General features: G+C 46.4%; 1 protein-coding gene across 2 annotated transcripts in view; it reads left to right on the top strand.

Annotated features, from left to right (window-relative positions):
• Positions 1–26,916, top strand: part of UBN2 (ubinuclein 2) — a 1,320,634-nt gene that overhangs the window by 480,975 nt on the left and 812,743 nt on the right. For both annotated transcript variants that reach the window (XM_069652705.1, XM_069652704.1), the window contains exons 7-8: positions 8,391–8,461; positions 9,055–9,184. In XM_069652705.1, coding sequence (XP_069508806.1) covers positions 8,391–8,461; positions 9,055–9,184 — 201 coding nt within the window. The remainder of the gene's footprint in view (positions 1–8,390; positions 8,462–9,054; positions 9,185–26,916) is intronic.

Genomic DNA, 26,916 nt, shown 5'->3' with positions numbered 1-26,916 from the left:
TGAGATGGTCAATCTGCCTTCAAGGGTTTCATTTCACCATTGAGCACGGGTCAGGGTGTCCCCATCAAAATGCTGATGGACTCTCTAGGATGTATGTCATCGACTAGAGGTATGAGGTTCATCCAGGAGTGGATTAAATCCTCCTGTCCCTTAGTCTGGGGGGGGTGGTGAGTGTTAGGGAGAATTCTCTCTTTAGGCTGAATTTCCTAACCTAGTGAGTCCCCCAGCAGCTTTGCTGGATTTCTGGAGTTTGTTTTTTTTCCTCCTGCCAAGAGTGAGACTCTTTTTCTCCCACTCTTGGACATGATTAATGGTATTCCTTTGATGGTAATGTGTTTTATGGGCTATGGGGTCCTTTACTCCATAGGGTCTCATGTGTTTTTCTTATGTGTGTTACACAGCACCCTCCGTGCAGTAACACCGGGGTGTCATAGTGACACCCCACCATAGACTCCATACCCTGGGACTGACTACTGTCTCCCAGGGCATGTAAAGACACCATTGGCTTTACTAGTCCCAAATTATTAACAGAAACCAGTACAAACCATCATATTGTGGACGTACTGGTCGGGGCAATTCGGTTGCCCCGGGGTCTGTTAGTTGAAATATTTTCCAATGGGATTTTCCCATTGTTCGAGGCTACCAACTTTAATTATTTATTTCTCATAGCCTCGAACATACCACCGGTTTATTTAATTAATATTCTCCGGTTGGTATTTTTTGCCAAGACTCGATTCTAAAATGGCGTTTGTGTTCTCTTCTGTGACTCCAACCCAAGTCGAGCCCTTTGTTCCATTTTTTGGCGGGTTCTCCACAGAAGCCTCCAAAAGTGGTGCCACTCTGTCTGGCTACCAGAGGGTGTGTTGGAGGGGTTTTAGGCACCCTGGACCGAGTTACCTTGGTAGCTCAGGTCGCACTCTTGTGTGATTGGCCCAAGTGGTGAGCCACCACTTAGCATGTTTGAGTGACAGCAAGGCTGAGTGAATGGGGGTTTTCTGCATAAAAGCAGGGCTTTGGGGACTGGAACTTCAGAAGTCGCCACAGGACCTGGGAATCCGACGAGGGAGAAGCTGAGCCGACCTACCACGACGACACCACCGGTGGAGCCCTGCAGAACCGACTCACCACTTCCCGCCGACAGAGAAGATCTCCCGACTGCAGAGGCTTCTTCCCCTGACTGGTGGGCACAACCAGTTTACCCTTCTTTCTTCGCACCCCAGCCCGGTTTGTGGCCGAACTGCCCGTGGCAAGCACCCCGGCAGCCGGATAGCCACTCGCCACTGAACCGCGAATCACCGGACCGCTCCTTGTACCTGAGAAACTCAGCGGCTGGTTTCTTCCCTGGCAGTGCAACGGACTCCTGTCTTCCTCCACGACGAGATCCTATCTTCCTCTGGACGAAGCACCGTCTTGCACCCGCTGCCAGGAACAACCGCCCCCGCTGGAGCGTTCTCACCACTTTAAGGTACCGTGTCCGCCAGGCCTCCCTTTCTAAAGATTGCAACAAGGTAATAACTCCTTAACCTTCTGGACTGGGCTGGCCGCCTTGACCCTAAACTGGTCCCTTTCCTTGGTGAAACTCCTTTTTGAGCCGTTACAAGACTTTTGTGCACTAGAAACGTGTGACCTTGGACACATTTCATTTTGATCCTCTTAAAGCGGATCCAGCCTATTGACTCTGAATTCACGGTGTTACTTTGCCTTTCTCTCTTGTGTGTTCGTGAAAAAGTGTTGGGATCTGTTCCAATTTATTCTCTGCTCTTCTCTCCCTTTTTAAAACGAATTATTAGAGTGCCATCTATGTTACGTGCTCACCGCTGTCTGAAAATAAGTGGAGTTTTACTTAAGACTTGTCTAATATTCTTTTAAGGGAGTGTATATCTTTTAGTGACCGTGTTTTTGAACTGCTTAATATTAGTGCCTGTGTGTTTTATTAGATGTGGTTTTTAAATAAATAATTATCTCTTTTAAACAAAGCTCTTTTCAGTGTTTGCTTGTTCTACTATGTTCTTTTGACCTATTGTGAATACTCTGTATACTGCCTAACTCTTCTTGAGGGAAGTCTGACTGCTCAGCCACAGCTACCAAGTGAATCTGTGTGGTACAGACTGCTACCAAGTGGGTTTACTGTAGTCCTAAATCTTTTGCAGTGGTCCCAGAGGGAACTGCACAGGTTTCTGCCTAACAGAAGCCTTAAAAACCTCCTACATCAAACTCCTCCTCAAAATCCTAGGCTCGACCCACGCCTCCGCCAGAACTACCGGCCCATTTCCAACACCCACTTCATGGCCAAACACATGAATCGCACAACATCCATTTCATTGAGGCCAACATCCTCCTTGACCCAGCCCAATCTGGCTTTAGACCCCTTTGAGGAATGGAGTGCTCCCTGGTATCCGTTTGGGACGACCTAAAAAAAACAGCGGACGCGGGAGGATGCACAGTTCTCGTTCTCCTTGACCTCTCTGCCGCCTCCGATACCATTGACCACATCATTTTCCTAGACAGGCTACACTCTTTAGGAATCAAAGACACTGCCCTCACTTTCTCCTCTTTCATACTTAATCGTTCGCAAATCCTGCTCTTCCACCTCTACATCCCGATCAAAACAGAAAGGGGTCCCACAGTGAGCATCTCTATCTCCCCTACGCTTCAACACCTATCTGAATCTACTCCCCGCACTTATCCGCTCCCACAAACTCACCTGCTACAACTCCGCAGACGATGCACAGATCATCCTTAAAATCCCCAAATCGCCAGTCTCCAACCACCCCGATCTGTCCTCATGCCTCTCGGATATTGACTACTGGATGATTAGCAACCACCTCATCCTCAATCCTGGGAAAACAGAAATCCTAGTCTGTAGGAAAACAGCGCTCTTTTCTCAACCTGGCCTCACTCCCTAGGCCCCCTTCCCGGTAACCTCCACCTCGGTGAAAAACCTTGGATGCACACTGGACATAGATTTATCCCTCTCCCAACACATCAACTCTGTATCCAGAAACTGTTTGTTCCACCTACGTAACCTTGGGCATATCTTCCCATCCCTCATCTAGACTCACTCTTTCTGTGCCATCATCTGCATCATCCTCTTTTGCCTAGACTATGCAAACTGCTTTATCTAGGCGCACCGGTGTTCCAGCTAGGGAAACTTCAAAGAATCCAAAACACTGCGGCCCGCCTGCTCATTAGCCTCCCTCCCAGAAAACACATCAGCCCTACAGTTCTCCACTGGCTACCTATTGGTCGACACATTACCTTTTAAATCCATAACACCGGCCCAGAATTCCTCCAAAACAAACTCACTCGCTACCATTCTTCACGGACACTCGGATCCGGCTCAGCATCTCTCCTAGTTGTCCCACATTACAACTGCACCAGACTCGGTGGATCCTCCTCCTCCATCCAAGCTCTGATCATCTGGAACTCTCTGCCCCTCTACAAAAGCAACATTGATCATCACGTGGCATTCAGAAAGGCCCTCAAAACCTGGCTCTTTCCTTCCTCCTCTTGACAACTTCGCAGACTCTATACTGTTGATATGCGCACAGAAGCACTGACCTAAACCCGACAACACACCTATCCACACAAACCGCCATGAATGCTGTCAGCGTTCTCAGCAGTACGCCGTGATAAACTTGCCCCCTCCTACCCTCCCGTGACGATTGTACAGAACTCCCCGTCCCTCTGGGCCCCTCTCCCACTGCTCAGACTCTTGATCTAGGGAGACTACAGCTGGACCAACCAGCCACGTTGGATTTAGGAAAACGACATTGAAGCTGAAGGTATGCATACCTTGCACCACGTCTGAGGACTCATTCCGCAGGCACGGCCACCATCGATGCACTATAGAATGCAGCTATGGCTATGCAAATCAGGCCTAGCACCTCGTATAGTCATCCACACTGAAACCCCTGACGTACCGCAACACCTCTGCCATTAGTATACAGCAACAACCCATGAAAAATGTCGGTCTGGCTGGGCACACATCGAGTCTCCGGCACTAGAGCTCTGTCCTAAACCCAAGAGCACCCGTCCATGTTCACGACCTTTGGGCTGCTTATTGGAGCGTAGCCAGCCCACCGAAGTCCTAAACGGCAAATTGTACACACGCATCTTAAAGGTTAACTCTCAGAATCTCCTGCGCGTAGGCTTTGGTCTCTGAGGGCGTTCCAACTACAAAGCGCATTGAGGACATACAAATGGGAAAGGGCGCTATATAAATGACTAATACAATCCAATGTTAGTTTGGCTGTATGCATAATACTCTGTACTGTCTAGGTCTTCAACATTATCATGTGAGTTAGTTTTACTAACTTTGCAGTAATATGTATTTGCTTTATCGAGGGAGGCAATAGTAGGGTGGCATCTTGGAAGAGGGGTAGGGTGAGGTGATAGACTGATGCTGCGTTCCCTGATAATCGTCCTCAATCCCATACGGGGATTCCTTCCCCATGTGATACTCCCTCGGTGCACCACCCCCAGGGAGACTACTATACTGTGGACGCAGCTCTGTGGCCCCATGGCCCCATAGTAAGTCCCGTAACCCCCCCCCCCGCACCCGCCCCACTAAGAAAAAGAAGGGACAATATCCTCAGAATCGTCACCCCCCTTTTTGTTCCCACGGTGGCTGTCACCATAAGTGTGTTGTGGCGTAGGCTGCTTGCAGCAGCACGATATTTGTAGCTACATCTAAGATGCAGTCATCATACAGCACTACCCCATAGGTGTGCCAAACAACCACAGGGAGGGCGGAACAGATACCAAAGAGGTCTGCAGGTCGATAGACAAACCTTAAGCACCAGAGGAAGATGCAGCAGAGCAGGAGGACCACTCTTCAGGACCAGTTTGAGGTCAATACAAATACGGTTGAGTCGCCTCCAGACCATCTTGACCCTGAGCCAGAGGGATACCTTACGGTGATTATCTTGAATAATTGCCCCCTTCAGGACCCAGGGGTAAGTACATTGGCTTTTCTGAGAAAAATCGCTGCGGCAGCACGAATTAACATGGTAAGTGCAAGGCTTCCTTTCCCGGTGCGGTTTGCAGGGTTCAGTGCACGGGGACTTTCACCCTGAAGATGCGATGATCCAGAAAGGAAACAAAGGACCGTCCTATAGCCTCTATCTTTAAGCCTGCATAGGTTTTAGTGAGGTAGACTCTGGGAAGGCAAGGGGAACCCCTGAAGAGGACTCCTGCTGACTCAGTGGACAAAGGATGGAGGACTCACAGCAGCAAACGATCCATCCCTGGACAGGGAGAACTGCTGTAGGAACCCTGGGGTCTCCTAAGCTGAAGATGTGGTGGGTTGGCAAAGTCTGATCACCCTTCTGGACCAAGGCAGCGTCCATAGACAAGCAGAAGATCCTAGCTTGAAAGGGCGGGATTTGGCAATAAAAGGCACAGAAATCCATTCCTGCATGGAAGGCGCGACCCAGCTGATGTGGAGTGGCAGCAGGAGTCTTCAGGAAGCCAGGGCTCCAGATCCCCCAGAGGCAAAAAACCCAAACCAGAGTTTGAATACCCACTGTATCCAGCCAGTTTGGCCAACTATTGGCTTAAAAATCTGCAAAATACCAGGAATTGTCAAGTCATGCTTCTTCCAAAAGTAAACTAAGAGAGAAGCAAGGATCAGACAGGGCTTTAAATCCATTGTAAAAAAGGGGCTGGCCAAAGGCCAGCCCACCAATCATTAGAGGGGGCTAAGGGTCAGATGACCAAACACACGGTTTGGTCAATAGGGCTGCCACTTAGCCAAATCCACCCACAAAGGACGCGAGGTGGGGAACTCAAGGAATTAAATTGGCCAAAACAAATTTAAGCCAATACAGAGGTTGCTGTTGTGGGAACACAACCTAGGGGCTCGGAACTGCCATTTTTAGGCCACCTCATGGTTGCCCCGAATGAAGCTAGCCCTATTCTGCAAAATGGACAAGAGCAGGATTTAAAACAATCCATTGGTGTCCCAATGGATACCAAAAAGGTACATTGTGCTTCCAAAGCGGTAAACTATCCTATTTCCTAATTGTATAACCATAGAGCAAAAATGTGACGCCTTAGAGGCACCCCTGGCACTGGACACCTTGTGGTAAAAAGGGTTGCAATGTCAGGGAAACTTCAGGAGATATGCCTCTGGCCACTAAAGTCAGTGATCCGAATAGAGAAAGGGGTGGGGAGCAAAATGTAAGGGGCTCTAAGAAATGGTCCCTGAATCCCAAAATAGAAATTCTGTCATAAAACTAATCGTGTACAATATTTGGCCAAGCCACTCTAAGATGAATGGCTTTGTAGAAGGAAGGTACACATCCCATAAGTGGGCCCAGTCATCCTCTGGGATCTCCTTCCCTAATGTCTGTTCCCACTGTGAAATAAAACTTCTCACCTGACTTAATGGTAGCCTATATTTGTAATTAGAACCCTAGTGCGTACAAAATTTAGCAACGGTTTTTGGAACTCTGAAAATGGTCGTGTAGCAGCTTTTCTTGTCTGGTTACAGCCCCCAGTGTCTAATCTGTGTGTGTGTGAACCGATCATGCTCTTGTAAGTAATGGTTTGATTTACTTTGAAGGAATGACTATTTCAGCACCAAAGAACATAACTGATCATTCTTCATCCCCTCCCTTTATCCACCTTACATAAGCCTTCACTTCTCTTCCAAGAGAAAAACGCCCGTTGTAGTGAACAGGTGTAAGAGTAAAAGAGACGGCAACAACCTGTATTTAAGGTTAAGGTGATCCCAAGTGTGCTTGTGACTTTTCTTATAGAGGTCGTTTGGTCTGGCTTATGTAACCATAAGACCTCCTTTAAGGAAGTTCTTCCATCCCTACAAAGCTAGACATGTCCAACTACCCTCAATCGGGGAGCTTTTTAGTTTGGCAGATAATCATGACCTCTCTCCTCAACCCCCAATACATTTCACAACAATTGTATTCAGGCCCATAAAAAACTCGTTGTTTGAAAACATTGCACATTGACAGATGAATTATGGAAAAAAAATATTTTTAGGTCAACAGTTAACCTTACGAATTGCTGCTTTGAATTTTTGACATGCATTGATGTATTCAGGCGAAGTGTAATTAATGTTTATGAAATGTTATGTAAAAAAAAGTATGATAATATGTTTTTAACAAGATTAGCTTAGTTTTTGTATTAGGTACATTTTAGGAAGATTTTAATAATGGTGATACTTTGTGGTGTAACATCTTGAAGTTGTATTGAATTTTATAAGACTATTTTTTAAATGTAAAATTGTAAAGTTGATCAGCTGAGCCACTAAAAAAAAAGAAATAAAAAAAAAAACATTTTGTAACTTTAACAGGGAAGCCTTGAAAGGGGGAGTAGTCAATATATTTAACTTCACCTACTCTCTTCTCCACAGGCTTGGAATTTCCATCAGACCCCTTTTTTGCGAAATCATTTAGATTTACTGCACTAGTCTAAGGTGATCAGAAAACAGAGTCCACCAACTGGTAATGGGTGCTTTAAGCTACTATTATCCCTGCATAAGGGGACCAGTTGGGTAACCTGTTGTACCATGCTTTCTTCCAACATCAGATTTAAAAAGTGTGATATTTCCATATTGATTTTGAAGCCTGTGACCTTGATAAGCGTGCAATCCTTGCAACAACTCAATGACACAGGAAGTGAGATCAGTAGATTGTCTGCAAACATCTTTGTTTGTTCTTCTAAACACTGAATAGGATTATTTTTTATATTTGAGTTTTGCCCATTTCTGGTTGTGAGGATTTCTAGAGTGTGCACAACAAAGACAAAGGGACATCCCTGCGTAGTCTTTCTTCATAAAAAGAAACAACGGGAGTGCACTCCCTTCCTTGTAACTGTAGGTCGACGAAGGTGGTAACAGGCCTTCAGGTTTCAGTGCCAGATCACACATTAAAGGCATTTCCTGCATTCAAATAGATCAGCACGGGTGGCACCACTCGACTGTTGACATGTTCAGCCTCATGGGGCTACCCTGCTTACGTTGTTAAAGGTATGCCTAAACAGGATGAATTCTACTGGTCTGCTTCAGCAAGCTGGAGCACAATATTTTCCCCAAAAACTTTTGTCCTAACGTCCAAATTCAGGGACTAAAGAAAATATCATGGGTCTCTTAGTCTGATGCAGTTATTTTGCTTGACATTTATTTGGGAGGTTTAACATGACGTTGCGGCTTGTATACGTCTTAACTCTCAAGGGTGAGCAACTTCTTTACAAGAAGCGTGAAAGTCTGTACATTTGGAGGATTGCCAAGGAACCTTGCATCAGTCTGCTGCATTTTGCACAAAGCATAGGTTAGAGGTTTGTGATGTAAGCATTGTATTGGATCTACAAAAGTTGAGCAATAGTACATTCTACATGTGGTAGATACTTACTGCCTTCTCTTTTAGGCAGCCAAGCTGTTTGATGAAGAAGGCAGAAAAAAATTCTTCACTCAAGACATGAACAACATTCTTTTAGAGTAAGTGTCTCTTTTCTGTTCTTGTGTTCACATTACTGGGGTAGTGTGCGGCCTATTTAAAGTGCTGGAACCTGCCAGGAGAAATCCAGCATCCGCACTGGCCCCCATTTTAATGGACATGCTTTATGATGTACAGACCTACATGTGCCCCATTGGACAGAGGTGGGGGGAAAACAGTGGTTATATTTGGCTCTAGCTAGATTCTAAAGATGCCAAACCATGTTCAGGTAAATTGACCTTTTTTATTTCCCACAGGTTCATTACTCATGCTTTGTTACTGTATACCTGTTTTATCCTGTCCCCTTTCTATGAACCTAAAAAAAAATAACCTGTTCATTTATAGAACATGAAGGTTTGATTTTTGTCCTTGTTATATGCACATAACATTACTAGAGTTAAAAGGGGCATGTATCTGTGGACCTGCACAAAATGGATCAAAACCTTGCTTAAAGGATTATCTGCTCTTGAATAACTTGTCGGGAGTTGCATGTTACCAGTGGGCTGCTTGTGCACCTAATTGGATTTCCCGTTAGGCTTTAGTAACTTTCTCACACACCCTGGTCCTCTTACTAACTGTGTATCCTCGTCTCTAGCATAGAGTTACAGCTGCAGGAGCTGAATCCCAGTAGCCGGAGTGGGGTGTATGCCCACATCGAGGCCTTTGTGCCATGCAATAAGGACTCATTGATTAAGCGCTTGAAAAAACTACACCTAAATGTGCAGGTAAGACAGCCCCCTTTTCTTTTTTCAGGATGGAAATCTAGATTCCTGACTGAATTGAGGCATTTTGACAAGTTGAGATGTTCTTTTTGAATTAGTTTGCCTGAATTGCCATTGTTTGTGAAGCGTTAAAGTGCCAATTTGACTTTTCTTCCTAACCCACCATTGATATAATAGGGTTTTAGTATGCAATACTCTATTGATTCCCATATTCTAAACGGTGTCAATAGCAGGGTATGGGTTTCCATTTTACTAAGGCCCTTCATGACTCTGCAATATGACTAAAAATACTCCTTGCAACAAAATGCCATTTATGCTTTTCCACCATACCATGTAGCCTTTGAATTGTGCCTTTGTTAAGGGAGTTTTTAGGTTTACATATGTAATTCTATGAGCACAAACCTAAATATACATTAATGAAACAGAAGGGTTCTGCACACATCTGTTACTGCGCTACAGTATTAAGTTCCAAACAAAAAGATGTTCATGTTTCATCACATATTTATTGGTGGCCCTTATAGATGACATGTGTTTCGACACCCTGAGTGTGCCTTTAAAAATATACATTATACAATAATGAATAAATGGAGATTGAAATACATTTGTGTGTAACCAAACATTCCCTATGCCGTTTTACACTGTGAAGTAATACGTGCCAACTATTCTTCTAAGTGCCAAGTCCTGTTCTCCATCATGTGAGCTTCATAAATATTCCTAAACATTGAAGAGCTCTACGAATGAACATTATCTTGGAATACTTTATTAAAAGGAAATATACATGTATCGGAGGGGGATGCTGTCCCTCTGCCCTGAGATCAGAGCACCGATTTGTCCAAAGGTTACACCATCAGTCGAAGTGGGGTTCTGCTTTAATGATGCAATGATGCAGTTCGCCTGAAGACTTAAAGTGGCAAAGGACTAAGGGTAAGTACTTAATTGGAGGTCAGGAGGCCATGGTTCACCCTTTTTGAGGTAACTTTGATAAAAGGTATGAATGAGTTTGTCACTGCAGATGTTAAGTATTTTTCAGTGCCTGCTCTGAAGGTATACGAGAAGCTGGTCTGGGGGTGCAACAAGGTTACTGTTAGGAAAGTGTTTCTACAGTCCAATTGGTATTGGAGTCAACATCACTTATCCCTTGGTTTTATGGGGCCAATTTCTAATATAGGACTATATTACCCGAGGTTTGTTGAGTGGCAGAGCAGCCAGGCTTATTTTAGGAGGGGGAATGTGAGCAGTAAATCGGTACAAAGAAATCAGAACATACATGGATCCAAAGAAACACTTCCACACTTGAAGTTATATAAAAAATAGTGTTTTTTTTTCCAAGACGGTTATAAACTAAAGGAATATTGTGTCAACTAGCAGCATCAAAGGTACATTTAGAATAATAAGGAAAAATACAGCAGATGAGTAAATTGTTAAATACTTTTCTTATCCACACATGGAGTGACTTCAGTTCAGGTCAGTAAAAGTACTTATTTTAAGTTAACTCTGCATTATTCAATTATAGGTAAGTTCAAGAATGTAAAGAGCACCAATTACAGGTTAGCAATACTTTTAGCAACTCTTATAAGGTTTAGGCAGTGTCTTCGCTAACAAGAAAGGAGGTCTTCAGTTCAAGTTTGGAGGGAAAACAATCAATACAAAAGCCAAGAGGGTCAGAAGATTTACTCTAAGGGAACCAGCAATGCCAAAGTCAAAAGGAGAGCAATAGCTCTGATGCAAATCTTCTTAGCACAAGTATGTAACAAGTTAGTTGGTCTTTGTAAAAAGCACAGGAGCTTAGGAGAGGCCTTCCTGTAGGTCACAAGCTGTTCGGTCAGGGTGACTGGAAATGGGTGATCACCCAAACAGTAGAAACAGTGCTCCAAAAGCAAAGGAGCGACACAAATGGCTTCAGGTAAGAATACCAACCACCCCACAGTACCTTGAGAGTGAAGATGGTGATGCAGCTGGATGCCAAGCTGCAAATCCAGTCTCCTGATTCTTGGCCGTGGTGATGAAAGGGGGGGACCCTGGTTGGGCTCCTGCACCAGTAGTCGAGAGAGGGACTCGCCAGCAATGAATTCTTAGACCTGTGTCGGTTTGTGGTTTTGGTGCCTTTTTCTCAGCACCAGTAGTGAGTGCAGCATTGCGTCAACCTCCGCCTTTTTGTCCTAGGGGACAACAGTGGAGGGGAGGTTCCTTTCGTTACTACTCCTCTTTTGGTAGGACGCGAGGAGCCCCCAGTCAAAGGGGTCAACGTAAAAGTACCTATGGTGGTCTGGGAAATGGAGGTGCCGAAGCCGCTCAGGCAGCTGCATCTTTGCCTTCAGGCGCTGCCGTATCCGCTCCAAAACAACTGAGTCCATGTTCCATTGTTCGCCGGTTGGGGGCCGACTTTCTCAGCAACTCGAAGAATGCCGAGCTATTACTTTGGATGCGTGGGTTCTGGATTCATTAGCCCACGCTACTGCCTTCCATTCCTAAAGCGGCCTCACGACAATCCACCGGGGAGTCTCTCTTTGAAGCTTCCGGATCCGCTCTATGTGCAGGAAATCTTGACACTGCTGGAGAAAGGCGCTATAGAACTAGTGCCTGTAGCGGAGATGAACAAGGGATGTAATTCCCCATATTTTTTGATTCCAAAGAAAGACGGGGGACTGAGACCCATCTTGGACTTGCGTTGGTTGAACAAGTTCCTCAGGAAGGACAAGTTCAAGATGGTCACTCTTTCTCAGGTCCTCCAGGCCCTTCGACTTCACGATTGGTTGGTGTCTCTGGACCTACAGGATGCTTACTTTCATGTGCCGATTCGTCCCAAGCACAGAAAGTACCTGAGGTTTGCGGCTGGCAGCTCGTACTTTCAGTTTCGGGTCCTGCCATTCGGATTGACCTCCGCCCGATGGTCTTCACCAAGCTAATGGTGGCGGTGGCAGCGTATCTCAAGCGAGGGGGATTCACGTCTACCAGAGCACGTTCTCCCGAGCAAGCTCTGGTTCATCTCAGCCTCACCTGCCGCTCCCTCTGCAAGCTGGACTTCTCCATCAATTTCAAGAAGTCGCATCTGACACATTCTCAACAGCTCCAGTACATCGTGGTTGTGTTGGACATGTTCTTGGGAAAGTGCTCGCCTCCCAAGGTGAGGGCTCATCACATTGTGCAGATGGTGGACAAATTTCAACATGCCCAGCGTCTTCCGGCTTTCGAATTCTTAAGGTTGCTCAGCCTCATGGCATCCTGCATTTTTCTGGTGCCAGAGGCCAGACTGAGAATGAGATCCCTGCAATGGGTCATCAAGATGCAGTGGTCACAATTCTCAGGCAAGATGTCGGATCTCGTTCAGATTCCGCTCTCGGTCTCGCCGGATCTTCTGTGGTGGGCCAGCGAGGGGAATCTGATGTAGGGGGAGCAGTTTTGGCAACCGTGGCCGGAGGTGACGGATGCTTCTCTTACAGGATGGGGCGCTCATGCCAACAATCTGACCGCCAGCGGTCGTTGGTCTCTGTCGGAGTCCAAACTCCACATAAACCTTTTGGAGCTGAGGGCCGTCAGGCTGGCCCTGAAGGCTTTTCTGCCGTCTGTGTGGGGGAAGAGTGTCCTGATCATGACGGACAACACAGTGGCCATGCATTACCTCAACAAAAAAGGGGTGGGGGTAGGGTCACTCCCATTGTGCAGAGAGGCGGTGCAGCTCTGGTTCTGGGCAGTACAGCAAGGAATAACACACTCAGCAGTACATCTGGCCGGAGAAGAGAATGCAGCAACCGATGTGGTCTCATGAGTGGGAGCTGGCTCAGGAAGTCCTTCTGGAGATCTTCGCCCTTTGGGGAACCCCACAAGTGGATCTCTTCGCGACCAGTGTCAACCGGAAGTGCGAGAGATTCTGCTCAAGGGAATTTCCTCCGAGAAGAGCCTTAGGAGACGCACTCGTCGTGAATTGGTCATTCCCACTTCTGTATGCATTTCCTCCGGTCCCCGTCATTCCTCACATGTTAAGGCGGTTGAGGAGGTCCGGATCCCACATGATCCTCATTGCTCCGGATTGGGCCAGGAGAGCGTGGTTCCTGGACCTTCTAGAAATGTCCATCTGCCCTACACGCTGTCCTCCCTACCAAGAGGATCTTCTTTCGCGTGTCGGTGGTCGGTGTTATCCATCCAGAGGTCAAGACTCTCAAACTTCACGCTTGGCATCTGAAAGGTTGAGATATAAGGATTGGGACCTCCTGGATGACGTGATGGAGGTGTTGCTTTTGGCCAGGCGGCCGGCAACAAAATACCTGTACCGTTGCCGTAAGTTTTGCGACTGGTGCAGAGGACACGATGTAGATCCTTTTCAGTGTTCTATTCCCATGATCTGTCTTTCTTGCTTTCTTTGGCCCACAGAAGTAGATGCCATTAAAGGTTACCTGGCGGCCCTGTCTATCTTCAAGCGCTCGTCTGAAGAATGTTCTTATTTTAAGATTCCTTTGATTTCCCAATTTCTAAAAGGGCTCACTATTGTGTTCCTGCCGTCCCCATTTCAGGTGCCGGTATGGTCTTGATATTCCTGATGGGTGCTCCATTTGAACCCTTGCACTGTTGTCTTTCAAGACGGTTTTCTTGGTTGCGGTTACATCTGCTCGCAGTGTGAGTGAATTGCAGGCACTTTCATCTAAGCCACCCTTTACTGTGTTCCACAAGGATAGGGTTGTAGTGAGGCTATGGCCTTCCTTTCTACCTAAGGTAGTGTCTGAGTTTCATTTAAGCCATAAAGTGGTACTTCCTGCTTTCTATCCTCCTCATCCTGGTAACAAGGAGGAGCGACTCCATAGGTTGGACCCTAGGAGAGCTCTGAGCTTTTATATTTCTATGATGTCCAGGGTCAGAGTAGACGATCAACTCTTTGTGGGGTACGCTGAACACCGATTGGGCCAGTCTGTTACCAAACAGACCTTGTCCAGGTGGATTATCCTCACCATTGCTGATTGTTACAGATTGGCGGGCAAGGACTCTCCTGAGGGGGGTTGCAAGCTCACTCCACTAGGGGCGTAGCTACTTCCACAGCCCTACATCGGGGAGTTCCTATTAGGAATATTTGTGATGCAGCGACATGGGCTTCTATCCACACCTTTGTCAAACATTACTCCTTGGATACGCTCCATGGTCAAGATATGGCCTTTGGTAAAGCGGTTCTTTATTCTGCCATCTGATTGGGTATTCTAAATTCTTCTCCCTCCTCCATTTTCTGGTACTGCTTTAGGAGTCTGTCAAAGATGTGCAATATGTTGGAGGACACAATCCATTCGAAGAACAGGTTACTTACCAACTGGTAATGTTCTTTCGACTGGATGTTCCTCCAACGTATTCCACATCGCCCTCCCAGCCTGCCCCTCTGGAGAATTTCATATGCTATTGCAGCCTGCGTTCCCTCAAGGCTATGTGCAGTCAAGAAGGCATTGTGTACAAGCACGTCACACATTATGGAAGAAAAAACATAAACTAAGTCTACAGGCGCTGTGCGTTCTATTTATAACATCCGGTAACGTCGCTCTCGACGGAGGCCTTCGAGGGACATCGACCCAACACCATTGACGCAGAACGCCCTCTGCCGAAACATTTCCGATGCAGCACAGATGTGGACATTGCATGTCAAAGATGTGGAATACGTTGGAGGAACATCCAGTCGAAAGAACGTTACCAGTTGGTAAGTAACTTGTTCCTCTAATCTCCTGACAGTACCTAGGTTTAAACTCTCCAAAACTGGAGGATGTAGCTTCCCAGTGAAAGCCACTAAGCTGTGGAATTCCCTACCCCCTGCCTTAAGGGCAGACCAAACATACCCACACTTCAGACACAACAACATCAATTGGATTAAAGAAAATGACCACTAAAACACTGGGTGCCTCCTGACGGATCCACTCTCCTATCCTACAATGTATATAAGGTCGCCTCTTTGCAACATACTACCTGATAGCACATCAGTATATATTAGTGATATCTCCCCCTCTGCATATTTTCTAAGGTCTGCTGCAATACTCTGTTACTTGTGTCGGCCATATCACTGTCTGCATATAATATCTAATGTTTTTTTTCTCCTTTTTTGACCTTGTGACTGTTCTGAAATTGTTGACTTTATCCCTATTGTATATACCTGTACAGCACTGTAACCTAAGCTGAAAATATTCTTGCTTCTTTCTGCGCCCTGATATCCTCGGGTCTGGCGCGCATTATAAATAATAAAACAAACAAACATAGTCACAAATCATATGTTATGCCTCGCCATGCTCCACAATACTCCCAGGTAGGCAGAATATTGAGGCATAGGTATAATATAAATCTCTTAAATGATTGGTCGCAATACCTGGTGAGAGATGTGTGCAGAGCGTTAGGTGGAAAACTCTGCATTGAATAGACTGTATCTTTTATTTTAAGCGAGCTTGTCTATATTCCGTGTTCTATCCCTTTCTCTTGATCTCCTCTTTAATATCTGCTCAATGTTTGTTGTCAAGTGCCTGTATCAAGGTAACGTCCTGGTCAGACAGCATCAACATAGCAGATTTGTCCAAGTCGAGCATAAAGCTGTTATTTTTTTCTATTCTGATGGTGCGTGCCCAGAATCCGCACCAGTTTATTAACATTGTTCTGCGGAGAGCGCAATTTCAAATATAGGAGCGTGCATTGCACTAACCAAAGGTTGGCCAGGGAGCAAGTGTCAAACTCAATTCGAAGTGCGTCAACGTGCACTGAGCTGGGTAGATTCATGGCCGACCGCAATATTTTACCTTCAATTGTATCCAACCAACTGATGTGCATATTTGAAAGTGCCTGAAGGCCATAAAGCATTGTTGGAATGTTTTTAGTTTTATAGATTAGCATCAGCCCTTCCAGATTATTGCCCCCAGCGCTGCTGACATATCATTTAATTGTAAGCCATTTTCTCCAAATCTTACTAGACATAATGTCCCCATAGAATTGAGTAGTCTGGTTGAGTCTTAGTTGAAAGCCAAGGTGTATATATAGCTGTCGACAACCTCGAGGCCATCTCTGCCCAATTTCCTATTAAAGGACGGTTTCGTAGGCAATGAGCCCCCCAGGCACATGATTTTGGTCTTTTTTTGTATTTATCTTCATACCGTTCTCATAGGCAAAAGCAGCCAATGCGCCTATAGTGCGCGGAAGTCCCAGAGGCGTCTGGTCAAATAACACTATCATCGGCATAGCCTAACCACACAGTTTATTTTAGATGGAAAGTTTGTAACTCTTTCGAGCGAAAGGTCCATATCAGAAACGTATTGAAGAGCAATGGGGCCAAAGGGCACCCCTGCTTCAACCCAGTGTTTATATTGATGGACAAACTCGGCTCCCCCTCCAGATTTAGCCTAATGGTAACAGACGTGTCCAATTAGAGGCATTTGATAAAATATAAAAGATGCAGGTCTATGCCCTATCGCTTAGTTTGATCCACAGCAAATCTCATGACACTAGGTGGAAGGCTTTGCTGTAGTCCACCAGACAACAGAAAAGATTACGGCAAGCCCTTCCATAGTTTCTGCCATTAAACCCTGTATAGCACATATGTTGTCCATTGTGCAGTGGGGCTTGCGAAAGCCTGTTTGGTACGGTTTTATTAGGCTCTGGTCATGAGCCCACTTGAGCAACATGTTGCCAGCTTTTGGTGAGTCCATCATTGCAAAGAGTCTGTAGTTGAGGGGCGTCATTCTTAGACCCCCTTTTTTTGCACCAGCACTAATATATATCTCTTACAGCTATCTGGCAATTCTACCGTGTACTCTGTCTAAAGAGTTTCATTAATGCCAATGCCCAGAATTTCGGGTTCATTTTTAAAGAGTTATTGACTATGCCATCGGCCCAGCGGCATAGGAAGTCTTTAATTTACTAATTAACCTTAACATATCTTAGACTTCAAAATCAGGGCCAAAGGGTGTATTTTCCTGAACATAGTTGCCCACAATAGTGGAGGTGTTTTTTCCGTCAGGTACCACGTATAGCTGCGTGACATGGTCCATCCATTGATGCTCAGAGACGCATTAAATACTGGGGAGGTCAGGCTTGCTTGGTGCTCCCTGAATCTGGACCCGAATCTTTTACTGTCATTGGTCTATAGTGTTTTGAATATAATAAACCAATTTGCACTATTCAGGTAGGGCCTGTGTTGAATTAGCCAATTTCTGTAACAGGTAGTTAGTTGAATAAGCCTGGCATTTTTTTCAGTCTGTGTTCGATACTCAGACTTGCTTACATTCGCCCTATCCTCCTGAAGCATTTCTTCCTGAGCATAATGGCTATGTCAGATTTGACATGGTTGATTTTCTTATGCCCACGAGTCAGCTTTAGTCTCTGAGCATAAATAGATTTTGCAAGGTTATTTGCCATTATCTCAATGTTCCATTCATGCGAGGCCAACCAGGTTTCAAGAGTACCTTTTGTTCGTTATGTTATTAGTGTGATTTATACCACATGCCACTGCCATTTGCATGCTCTCCAGGAGCCCTGGTTGATCTGAAAATAAGAGTGCAATTGGTTTGCAAGTGGAAGGAGAGTGAGAGCGCACAATCGCTTTTGCTATGGTGTTTGTAACTTCAGTTCAGAAAAACCGGTCACTGTGTGTGGGTTTTCTTCTAGGGGGTCTGGGTTGGTGGATGTGCAAGGTGTTTGTGTCCAAATGAGGAGGCCCAGTGTGACTGTGGTACAAGGATGCATTGGCTTTGTTGAGATTTTGTGAATTATTGAAGGAGATGTGGAGTTCTGCTTTTTGGTATCCGTATATGGTCGTGTTATATGTGTTGTGTGTGTGGCATAGTTAATTTGCATTTGGTACGTTTTCGGAGTATGCAAGGTTTTAGTATGGGTTAGTGAGGAAAGGGAGTGCAATCCTCAAGGCATCGGGTTAAGTCGCACAAGTAGCTACATGGGTAACTGAAACCCATTGATAAGTGGTCAGCTATGTTTGGTCTCATTGACAGTGGCCTGTGTGTTGCAAGTTAGCTAGGCATATTAAGCACCCATGTTTTTACTGTTTTTCCTGAAGGTCAGGTGTTACTCTATTGTGCTTATTCCATTGGGAGTTCCAGAGTTTTGTTTAGATGCTTGAAAATGCTGATCCATCATATTTAATTTTCGAGTAACATTTGGGTTCAAGGCATAGTTCATTGTTTGAGCTGAGGATTCAAATTGGTCCTACAGATTTTTTTTTTCTTGCAGGAATTTTGCCATGAATTGCTCTGTGAAGTATGCAGCGTTTTGAAATAGATCCCTTTCTTGATTGGTTGCCAGTGTAGTGAGCTTAGTGTTGGCGTGATGTTTTCTCTTGTTGAGTCCTAGGAGGCTTGCTTCTGCGTTCTGGATTCGTTTTAGTTTTTTGGTGAGCAAGTTAGGGAAGCCAAGATAGATGTAGGCATAGTGCATTCTTAACATGCCAAGTGCTATAACGGCAAGTGTTTGTGTGAGAAAGGGTAACAGCTGTCGGATTGTAGTTGGAGGAAGCATTTTTTTACTACTGCATTAACTGAAGGTTCAAGTGTTGGCTCCTTGTCCATCAGGAGTCCTAGATATTTAACTACCTTCTGGTTCCCATTTCCATAGGCCATGGTACGGGCGGTTGGTTAGAGAAGGAATGTTGGGCATTATTGATTTCAGTTTTATCTGAGTTGTGTTTAAGGTTGTTGTTGCTCATCCATAATCTACTAGGGGCAACCCTATGCCATCTTAGATTCACACTGGCTCTAAGTTTCCCAAGGGATCTCATATTGGTGGCAACGCCAAGACCCTGACTGGTTCTCTGAATTGCACTCCAGTTGAGTGCTCAGTGGAGCCTCTGTCAAGGACTTGCACTGAGGCAACTTGCCTTGACGACCATTAGCCTACTACTGGAGCTAGCCTTGAGGTCCAGACCGCTCCATCAGGCTTTGTGAGCCTTCTGCGATCAACAAAGGTGTGAACTCCTGTTCTGAGACGGTCATCGACACACAAGATGGTGACGCATTCGGAGGGAAAAGCTGGCGCCATTTTCACAACCACAGAGACTCTCTGCCATGTTTTTGCAGCAATACTCTATGGCGTCTCCTTCGTTGCCTTTAGAGGAGTCGCCGCGAAAGCCAACTCGCCACTCTATTCCACTCCCACCAACAGTGCCCAGGGGGCTCTTTCACGCTCTGCTTCGAGTGATTCCCCAATGAAAACTGGGTCTTAGACCCCTCTTCCTCAGCCATGTTTTAAGTGGATTAAACTTGCACCATTAACTCCTTCTTCCACGGCATCCTGGACTGCATAGTCGCCCCAAGCACAGCGCCATGCAGCATGTGAAGACCTTGTTTAGGATCTGTTCCAGAAGCTGATAGTCACAGGCCATGGCATTGTAGTTAAAGGGCTTGATTTGATGCCTATGCAGTCCCCATATCCTACCATACCTATACTCCATAGAGCAGTGTCACCTAATTCCTAATTACGCCTGGCCCATCCTGGGATGTGTTTTTTCGGTCAGGCGTAATTCACTTCACCATGTTTAATCAATTTTAGAATTGGAATTAGGTGACACTGCTCTATGGAGTATATCTGTGACTAGTTAGCCAGATAGGGCCAGGAAGACAGTATGTGTGCCCGTTCTCCTCCGTATCAGAGAATTTTTGCTGTGTCACCTCTGGCTTTTATGAATAAACCATGATAATGCTAGTATTTACATTTATATAGTGCGCAGACAGCCCAGGGGCATTGTGGCACTGTTACTTGTAAGGAAAACTTAGTTACAATGGATACAGGTTGTGCCTTGGGTTACAGTGAGGCAGTGACCTGTGATCAGATATAGGTGGTGTCATACCACGTAATGCATCATACATGACATTCATGAGGGCTAGGCCATATGTTTGTTAGATGAACAGGGTCGTTTTCAAGGCTTTCCGAAAGGCGGCCAGTGAGGGTTCAGAGCGCAGGGAACTAGGGAGGGTGTTCCAGTGTACGGCAGCGAGGTACGAGAAGCTGGAGCCCCCTGCTCTGGCTCTTTTTACCTTGGGAACTGAGAGCATGCTGGCATAGGGTGACCTAGTGGGTCTTGCGGAGGAGACCGGGTGGATCCTCTGGGAAAGGTACATTGGGGCGGCAAGATGGACACATTTGTGGGTGATGCTTAGCGCTTTGAATAAGATCCTTTCCTTTTTGGGGAGCCAGTGGGATGCTTTTCTGGCAGCGGTGATGTGCTCTCTCTTGGCAATGCCTTGTGCAGCACGCAGGGCACTCTTCTGTATTACTTGGAGCTTCTCAAAGTTTTTGTTGGAGGTCCCTAGGAAGAGAGTATTGCAGTAATCAAGCCGCGAGCCAGTTATGGCCCTGGCTATGTTAGTGCATGTTTCTTTTGACAGATAAGGTCTGATTGCGTTAAGGAGTTTTGCATGGTAAGCAGCAGAGGAGGCGATGGCGTTTACTTGTCTGGTCATGGATAGGTTGGAGTCTAAGTAGACGCCTAGTGTTTTTACTGTGTCTAGTACTGGGATCCTGATTGAGTCAATAGTGAAGTGACTAAACTGTGCGTCAAGTTTCTTGATGGTGTCAGGGGAGCCTACGAGTAGGAGCTCAGTTTTGTCGGAGTTAAGGCAGAGGCCGTTGATGGCCATTCACATTTGGATTGTGTTGTAAATGTTGTTGAGGGTAGCAGAGTCTGTGTCATAGTCGCCTGTCAGAGTGAGAAGGATCTGTGTATAGTCGGCGTAGTTGGTGTAAGAGATGCCCATGGCGTCAAGGATGAGGAAGAGGGGTCGGGTGAAGATGTTATAGAGGTTGGGGGAGAGGCAGGAGCCTTGGGGCACCCCACATAGCATGATGGAGGGTGATGCCGTGGCTAGGTTAGAGAAGACCTGCATGGTCCTGCCTTGGAGGAAGGAGGTGATCCATGTGGTGGCTTCTTGAGAGAAGTTGGCTGTGGAGGAGAGGTGGTGGCAGAGGATGTCGTGGTCTACAAGATCAAAGGCTGCCGACAGATCCAGGAGAAGGAGCAGGGCAGGTTTGCCTTGGTCACTTGCGTCCTCCATTTGGTTTTTGAGGTCGAGTAGGGCAGTCTCTGTCCCGTGCCTGGGGCGAAAGCCGGATTGTCTCAGTTCAAGGAGGTTCTGTTCTTCAAGGAAGTGCTGGACCTGCAGGTAGGCTGCTTTGTCTAGAATCTTGAGGAGGAAAGGGACAGTGGTGATGGGGCGGTAGTTATTAGGGGAGGTGGGGTCAAGTGTGGGTTTCTTTATGAGGGGTCGGACCCATGCTTCCTTGAGGCATGCGGAGACTCTCCCTGTGGTGAAGGAGGCGTTGACGAAGGCTGTTAGGAAAGGCGCCAGGGTGTCTGCGCAGTCTTTGATGATGGAGGCAGGACAGGGGTCGCCTTTGCAATTGGAGGGTTTTATGTTTTTCATGATGTTGATCATGTCTTTTTCTTGGATGGTTTTAAACGAGAAGGTGGGTGGGGCCTCTGTGGGTGAGGGGGGCGGTGGTGGCGGGGAGGGTGTAATGTGGGTGGAAAGTGTTAGTTTGGTGTTCATAATTTTGACTTGGAGGGAGCTGGTCTTATTGCGCATGGCTGTTTGGATGTTGTCACACCATTCTTTATCCTTGGTGAAGTTTTGGGGGGTCGGTGTGTGGGTCTCAAGTTCCCTGAATATGGCGAACATTTCCTTAGTGTTCGATTTGGCCTCCGTGATTCTATCTTCAAAAGATTTAGCTTTGGCTTTAATGATGGCTTTCTTGTAATTATTTGCAAGGGATTTGAAGTTGAGTTTGTCTTTATCATCCCGGGATGTTTGCCAAAGAGCTAATGCTGCTCGTTTGTCGATGCGTAGTTTTAGAAGGTCTTGGGTGAACCACGCATTAGCGTGTCTAGTGGGTTTGGTTTTGCGAGGTTTAAGTGGGGCAATGGTATTGATTGCTGCCGTGATGGCAGTATCGTAGTTTTTGGCCAGGGTTTCTGGGTCGTTGGAGAATGGTATACATCTTCCACATTGATATGTCTGTATGTGGTTTGTTTTATGTTGTCAAACGTAGGACCAATGGCCTATGAAATAAAATTATAACCTTTTTATACTAAATGAAAAATACAGTGCACTGTGTATTACATTCTGTGAGGCGATGCAAATAACCTACGGAGTGGGACCCAGTAAGAGTTAAGACTGGGCCATCAAATTTGTTCTTGAATGGTTCATCTGGGGGACTCCCCAATGTGTGTTGATCTTGTTACTCATTTGTCCCCTGTATGCTTTTGAGTATGTATCCCTTGTGTGGTAAGTGTCCGAATGACCACACTCTTGCTGAGGACACCAAGGAGGAGCGTCTGTCCTCCACCAAATTGTTATATGAGCAGATAAAGGGTGTAGCACAATTTCAAAACTGTCCGATGCCAGCAGGCCTGTCGGTGAGCCAGGGGCCTTGTTGGGAGTGTTTGGCCTCAGGGTTGCCAATCATTCAGACGTAACAATGCAAAAGTATGTTGTAGCTGATGCACCTAGCATTTGGGCTAAACCACACTCTGACACCCTGCTTAACACCTCGACATCCGCTACTGACACTTGGTCTGTGAAGAGTCACTAGAAGTTGTCCCTTCTCCCCGAGGAGGAGCCCTTCCCCATGAGGCCAGGGAGGTGAGAATGTTACCCGATAGTCCTCCTGGGGGGTAGTATAATGTGGGAGAATCTCATTGGGAAGGACTTCCACCCCTCCCAGGGATAAGGATGACCATCTAGGGTACAACCCTTATGAGAACATCACACTCCCACATACTCTAGCCTCTCCTTCCTCTGTTAACATCTTTGTAGAGACAGTTGACCTATGTACTGCTATAAGGCAGAAGGCCTCAATGTTCTTGAAAGTACTGAGACAAAGGTCAACAGGAGCATAGGTAATCCAAATACTGGGACGAGTTGACCCCGCGAGCAATGAAGTTGAAACCTGTGAAAGAGGTGAAGAACTTAAACAATGAGCCCAGACATTGCTGTCAACATTGTATAAAAATCGACAATGAACTAAGGACCGTCTCGGGCAGCCATGGAAGACAGCAGGTGTGCTGCGCACCAAACGCAGGAGATAGAAACCTGCATTGCTGATCGAAGGGAGGACTCCAAGGACGCGGGCAGTCCGTGTCGGATGATCTGCAGGAGATAGAAACCTGCATTGCTGATCGAAGGGAGGACTCCAAGGACGTACGCTGGCAGTCCGTGTCCGATGATCTGTGGTCTGCTGTAGCAGACCAGTGACCAGCAGCATCGAGAGGAGGAAGGAAGAAGGCAGTCGGCAACGCTGTCGCACAGCCAGAGGGAAAGCAAGATGCTGGAAAAACGCTGAACGGAACGCCCACCATCCCAGTATGCCCCGTAGACGTGCTGAAACCCCCAACAAGGTAGCAGGTGGCAGGGGAGACACAGGGTGGCTTACACATAGGGTGCATGCAGTTGTCCCTAGGCCCCTTTGCAACCATAATGCGTGGGTGGTGCGGCTGAGGCAGAAAGCCTACAAACGTTCTCCTCTGCAGTGCAGTGGTGATGCTGAATCAAAGCTGGTTGAGGACCCCAACTATCATAAAGAGAACCAAGAGGGAAAGTCTGTCACGACCATGATAGGGAGAAGAACCCCCGAGGGTCAGGGACCCTAAAAGATACAAGTCATCTTCCTTGTGGCAGTACTTGACCGGAAAGTGAACCAGGAGGGCCAGGTCAAAGAGAAGCCAGGGCCATGGATCCTGCTAACACTCAGAGTTGGGTGCTGTGAAGCCTAATGAAAAGGAGACCATGGGGAGAGAGTAATTCCCCCCAGTTGAAGGAGCTCATAACAAGATACCAGGAGAAGGGAGCCATTCTCCTGGTAACCTGGACTGGCAGTGAGGTCCAAAAGGTCTGGGGAAGCGAGTCCTTCCCCTGTGCTGTTTGTGACTGTCATCAGCAAAGGGAGACATTCTCCTGACCCACCAAGAAAGTATTCTGTGGAACTTTACTATCTGGGGAAGTGAGCCATTCTCCCTGATAACTTATGGGACCCGAGACTAGTCTAAGATTTGGTACTGTTTCAACCAACCAGGAACCAGAACCCAGGAGAAGGGAGTCCTTCTCTTGAGACTATAAGAATATTGCCTTACTCTTTAGTTTCTAGTATAAGGGACAGAAGTAAGCTTTTCTTTACACAGGAAGGTGGACCCTTTGGTGGCTAGACATCCCGACAGTTACCTTAGTCCTTTAGTTGAGGCAGGAAAACCCCTCTTAGTAATAGAGATAGATGGGGTTTCTCTTGCTTTCTGCTTTAAATAAAACTCTTGAGCCCCAGACATGCCACCTTTTTGTCGGCCTCCTTCTTAACCCTTAGAGCTCGCATACAGCCAACCTGAAGGTTCGCCTGCCTCGATCCTCTTCTGGGGTTATGGCACTGTTTATTCCACAAAGGGCCCTCCTCTTCAGCTACGTTCTCCTTGGCCACCTGGTCCCCTATCCCTCTGGGGGGGGAAAGAGAAGCTTTTGGATGCCCGGGGAAAAAGGGCTTCCAAAATGCTTCCCTGCATTTAAGGCACACAATGGTGAGAGCTTACAAGCAGCAGTCAATCAGAGCTTTGAAAGAAGATCGCAGATATTTTGTGCGGTTTGCCAAAGGATAAGCAGGCCGGTTTTCAAGTGCTTTCGGCAGATGCAAAGTCCATAACTCAGGTAGTTCTGGAAGCGTTGGCACGCCACATAAAATCTGCAGCACATGGCATGTGTTTGGTGTGACTGAATTATGGCGTGGGTGCACTTTTATTTTTTTTTAACATTGCACAGAATGTTCAGGACAAGATCCTGGATTTTACCATTTGAGGGGCCCGAGCTCTTCCACGCATCAACAGATGAGGAGCTCACAAAAAAGACATCTAGTATTGCAGCCAAATCTTTGGTGGTCTTGATAAAGCACCCTCATAATAACTTCTATGTCGGCTTTTCAGCTTGGCAGGAGTTAAGAGCTAGGATATCAGACGGCTTCTGAGGGTTCCTGGAAAGGAGACGGGCTATTGTACAGGTCTCCTACAATACCCAGAATTAAACTGTGCATGACGACAAAAGGCTTTTAGCATCCATTCAGCATCAGGCCTTCCCATGGGGGAGGAGATGCAAAAATGATGCACTCGTCTGGGTCCTCCCATCTCCAATGAGAGACAGCATTTCAGAGGACATTGCTGGTTCTGCCTCTCCCCAACCTATTTCTACTCGGTTCAGGTTAAAAATGATGGCACTTGCATGACTGGCTATGTGCAGTGGACTTAAAGGACACTGTGCTGATATGTTCCTTGCACAGTTGATTTCTGCACCTGTCTTTTGGAGATGCCCACTTCCAATACAGGGTTTTACCTTTTGGACTAAATGCAGCCCCTGCAGTATTCAGATTGATGGCTGCGGTTGGGTTCACTCTGTTGGGGAGGTATTCAGATCTACTAGTACTTGGATGATTATATGATCAGAACTGCATCAGAACTGCATCAGAAAACAAGGTGAGGATCTGCTTTTTGAGCTGTCTTTCTATAAATCAGGGGGAAAATAGCATTTTCATTCATCTAACAGTTGCCAGATTCCTCAGCCGGGACAGGAGTTCAGCGTGGTGGTTCCAGCATCTCCTTGGGCTCATTGCAGCATGCTCCGAATGAGGATACAGTAACACTTGGCAGAGCACTGGAACCAGGCATCTGGCTCTGCCATTTCTCCTTCTAGTGCTGAAGGCCTTACACCCAGACCTTCACTGGCAGTCACAGGAAGGGAATCTGCTAGAATGCTGCCTATTTGTAGAAAACAATCAAGAGGTGGATGTGACCATGTGACATGGGTGAGGTTAGATCACCTATTGGTACGCAGCCTTTGGCCGACCCAGGAACACATCATTTTCTTTTGACTCTAATCTATTAAATTGGCATTGATTGTGTTGCTCCCATCTCTAAGGCGGCAGAAAACTGTGGCAATTCAGACATATACTAATTCAATATATTGGATACACAAACCGGGCTCAGAGGGTAACGGAATCGCATGCTCTTTGCAAGTTGGCCATTCAGATTTTGACTCTGGAGAATTCATCTTGTTGAGAGCCGTTCACCTGCCAGCGTCCCAAAATGAGAATGCAGTTTTTCGTATTACATCCGCGAGTGGAAACAGAATCAGTCTATAATGCACCCAATCCAGAAGTGAGCATTCCCTCGACTGAATTTGTTTGCATCAGATTACAGTTCAAATGCAAGTGGTTTGCATCGGGTCGGGTGGGGTGCGGGAGGTCGCAGGGAGATGCGTTTCAGATTCCTTGGAGAGCAATGAGCATTTACTTTTTCCCCAGTCTCATTTCAAAGATCAGCACGTGTCTCTGGCTTACAAAGACCTGGTTCTCAAACCTCCTGGAATTGGCGCAGGAAGGACCATTTGGTCTGCCGATGTTTCTGGGGGTGCCCTCGCTGCAGGAGGTGTTTTTTTTTTCCATCCCCTCAATCACTGAGATTAGTGAGCTGGTTCCCAAGTTGCTAACGCTGGGCCATTTGGCTCTTTCAGGGAAAAATGTGGTAATTCAGGCACGCTCTCAGTACAAGAGTAAGTGGATCAGGATCTGTCACTCTCGTTGCACCATGTGCTTTTCTTTGTTCTCCTAACCAGCTGAGGCATGCAGGTTGAGTCGTGATGCCCTAATCTAGCAGCAAAAGGCACTTACAGACCTGCTAAAGGAGTGGTCTGCTCTTCGTCTTACCCGGTTATTTGGCAGGACTTTGAGGTCTGTAGAAGACATTGCCACCAGTTAAGACT

Source organism: Ambystoma mexicanum, chromosome 3p (genome assembly GCF_040938575.1).
Source record: "Ambystoma mexicanum isolate Mex_15411 chromosome 3p, UKY_AmexF1_1, whole genome shotgun sequence".
In the NCBI taxonomy this organism is placed as follows: Eukaryota; Metazoa; Chordata; class Amphibia; order Caudata; family Ambystomatidae; genus Ambystoma; species Ambystoma mexicanum.
This window is presented reverse-complemented; position numbering and strand designations above follow the sequence as displayed.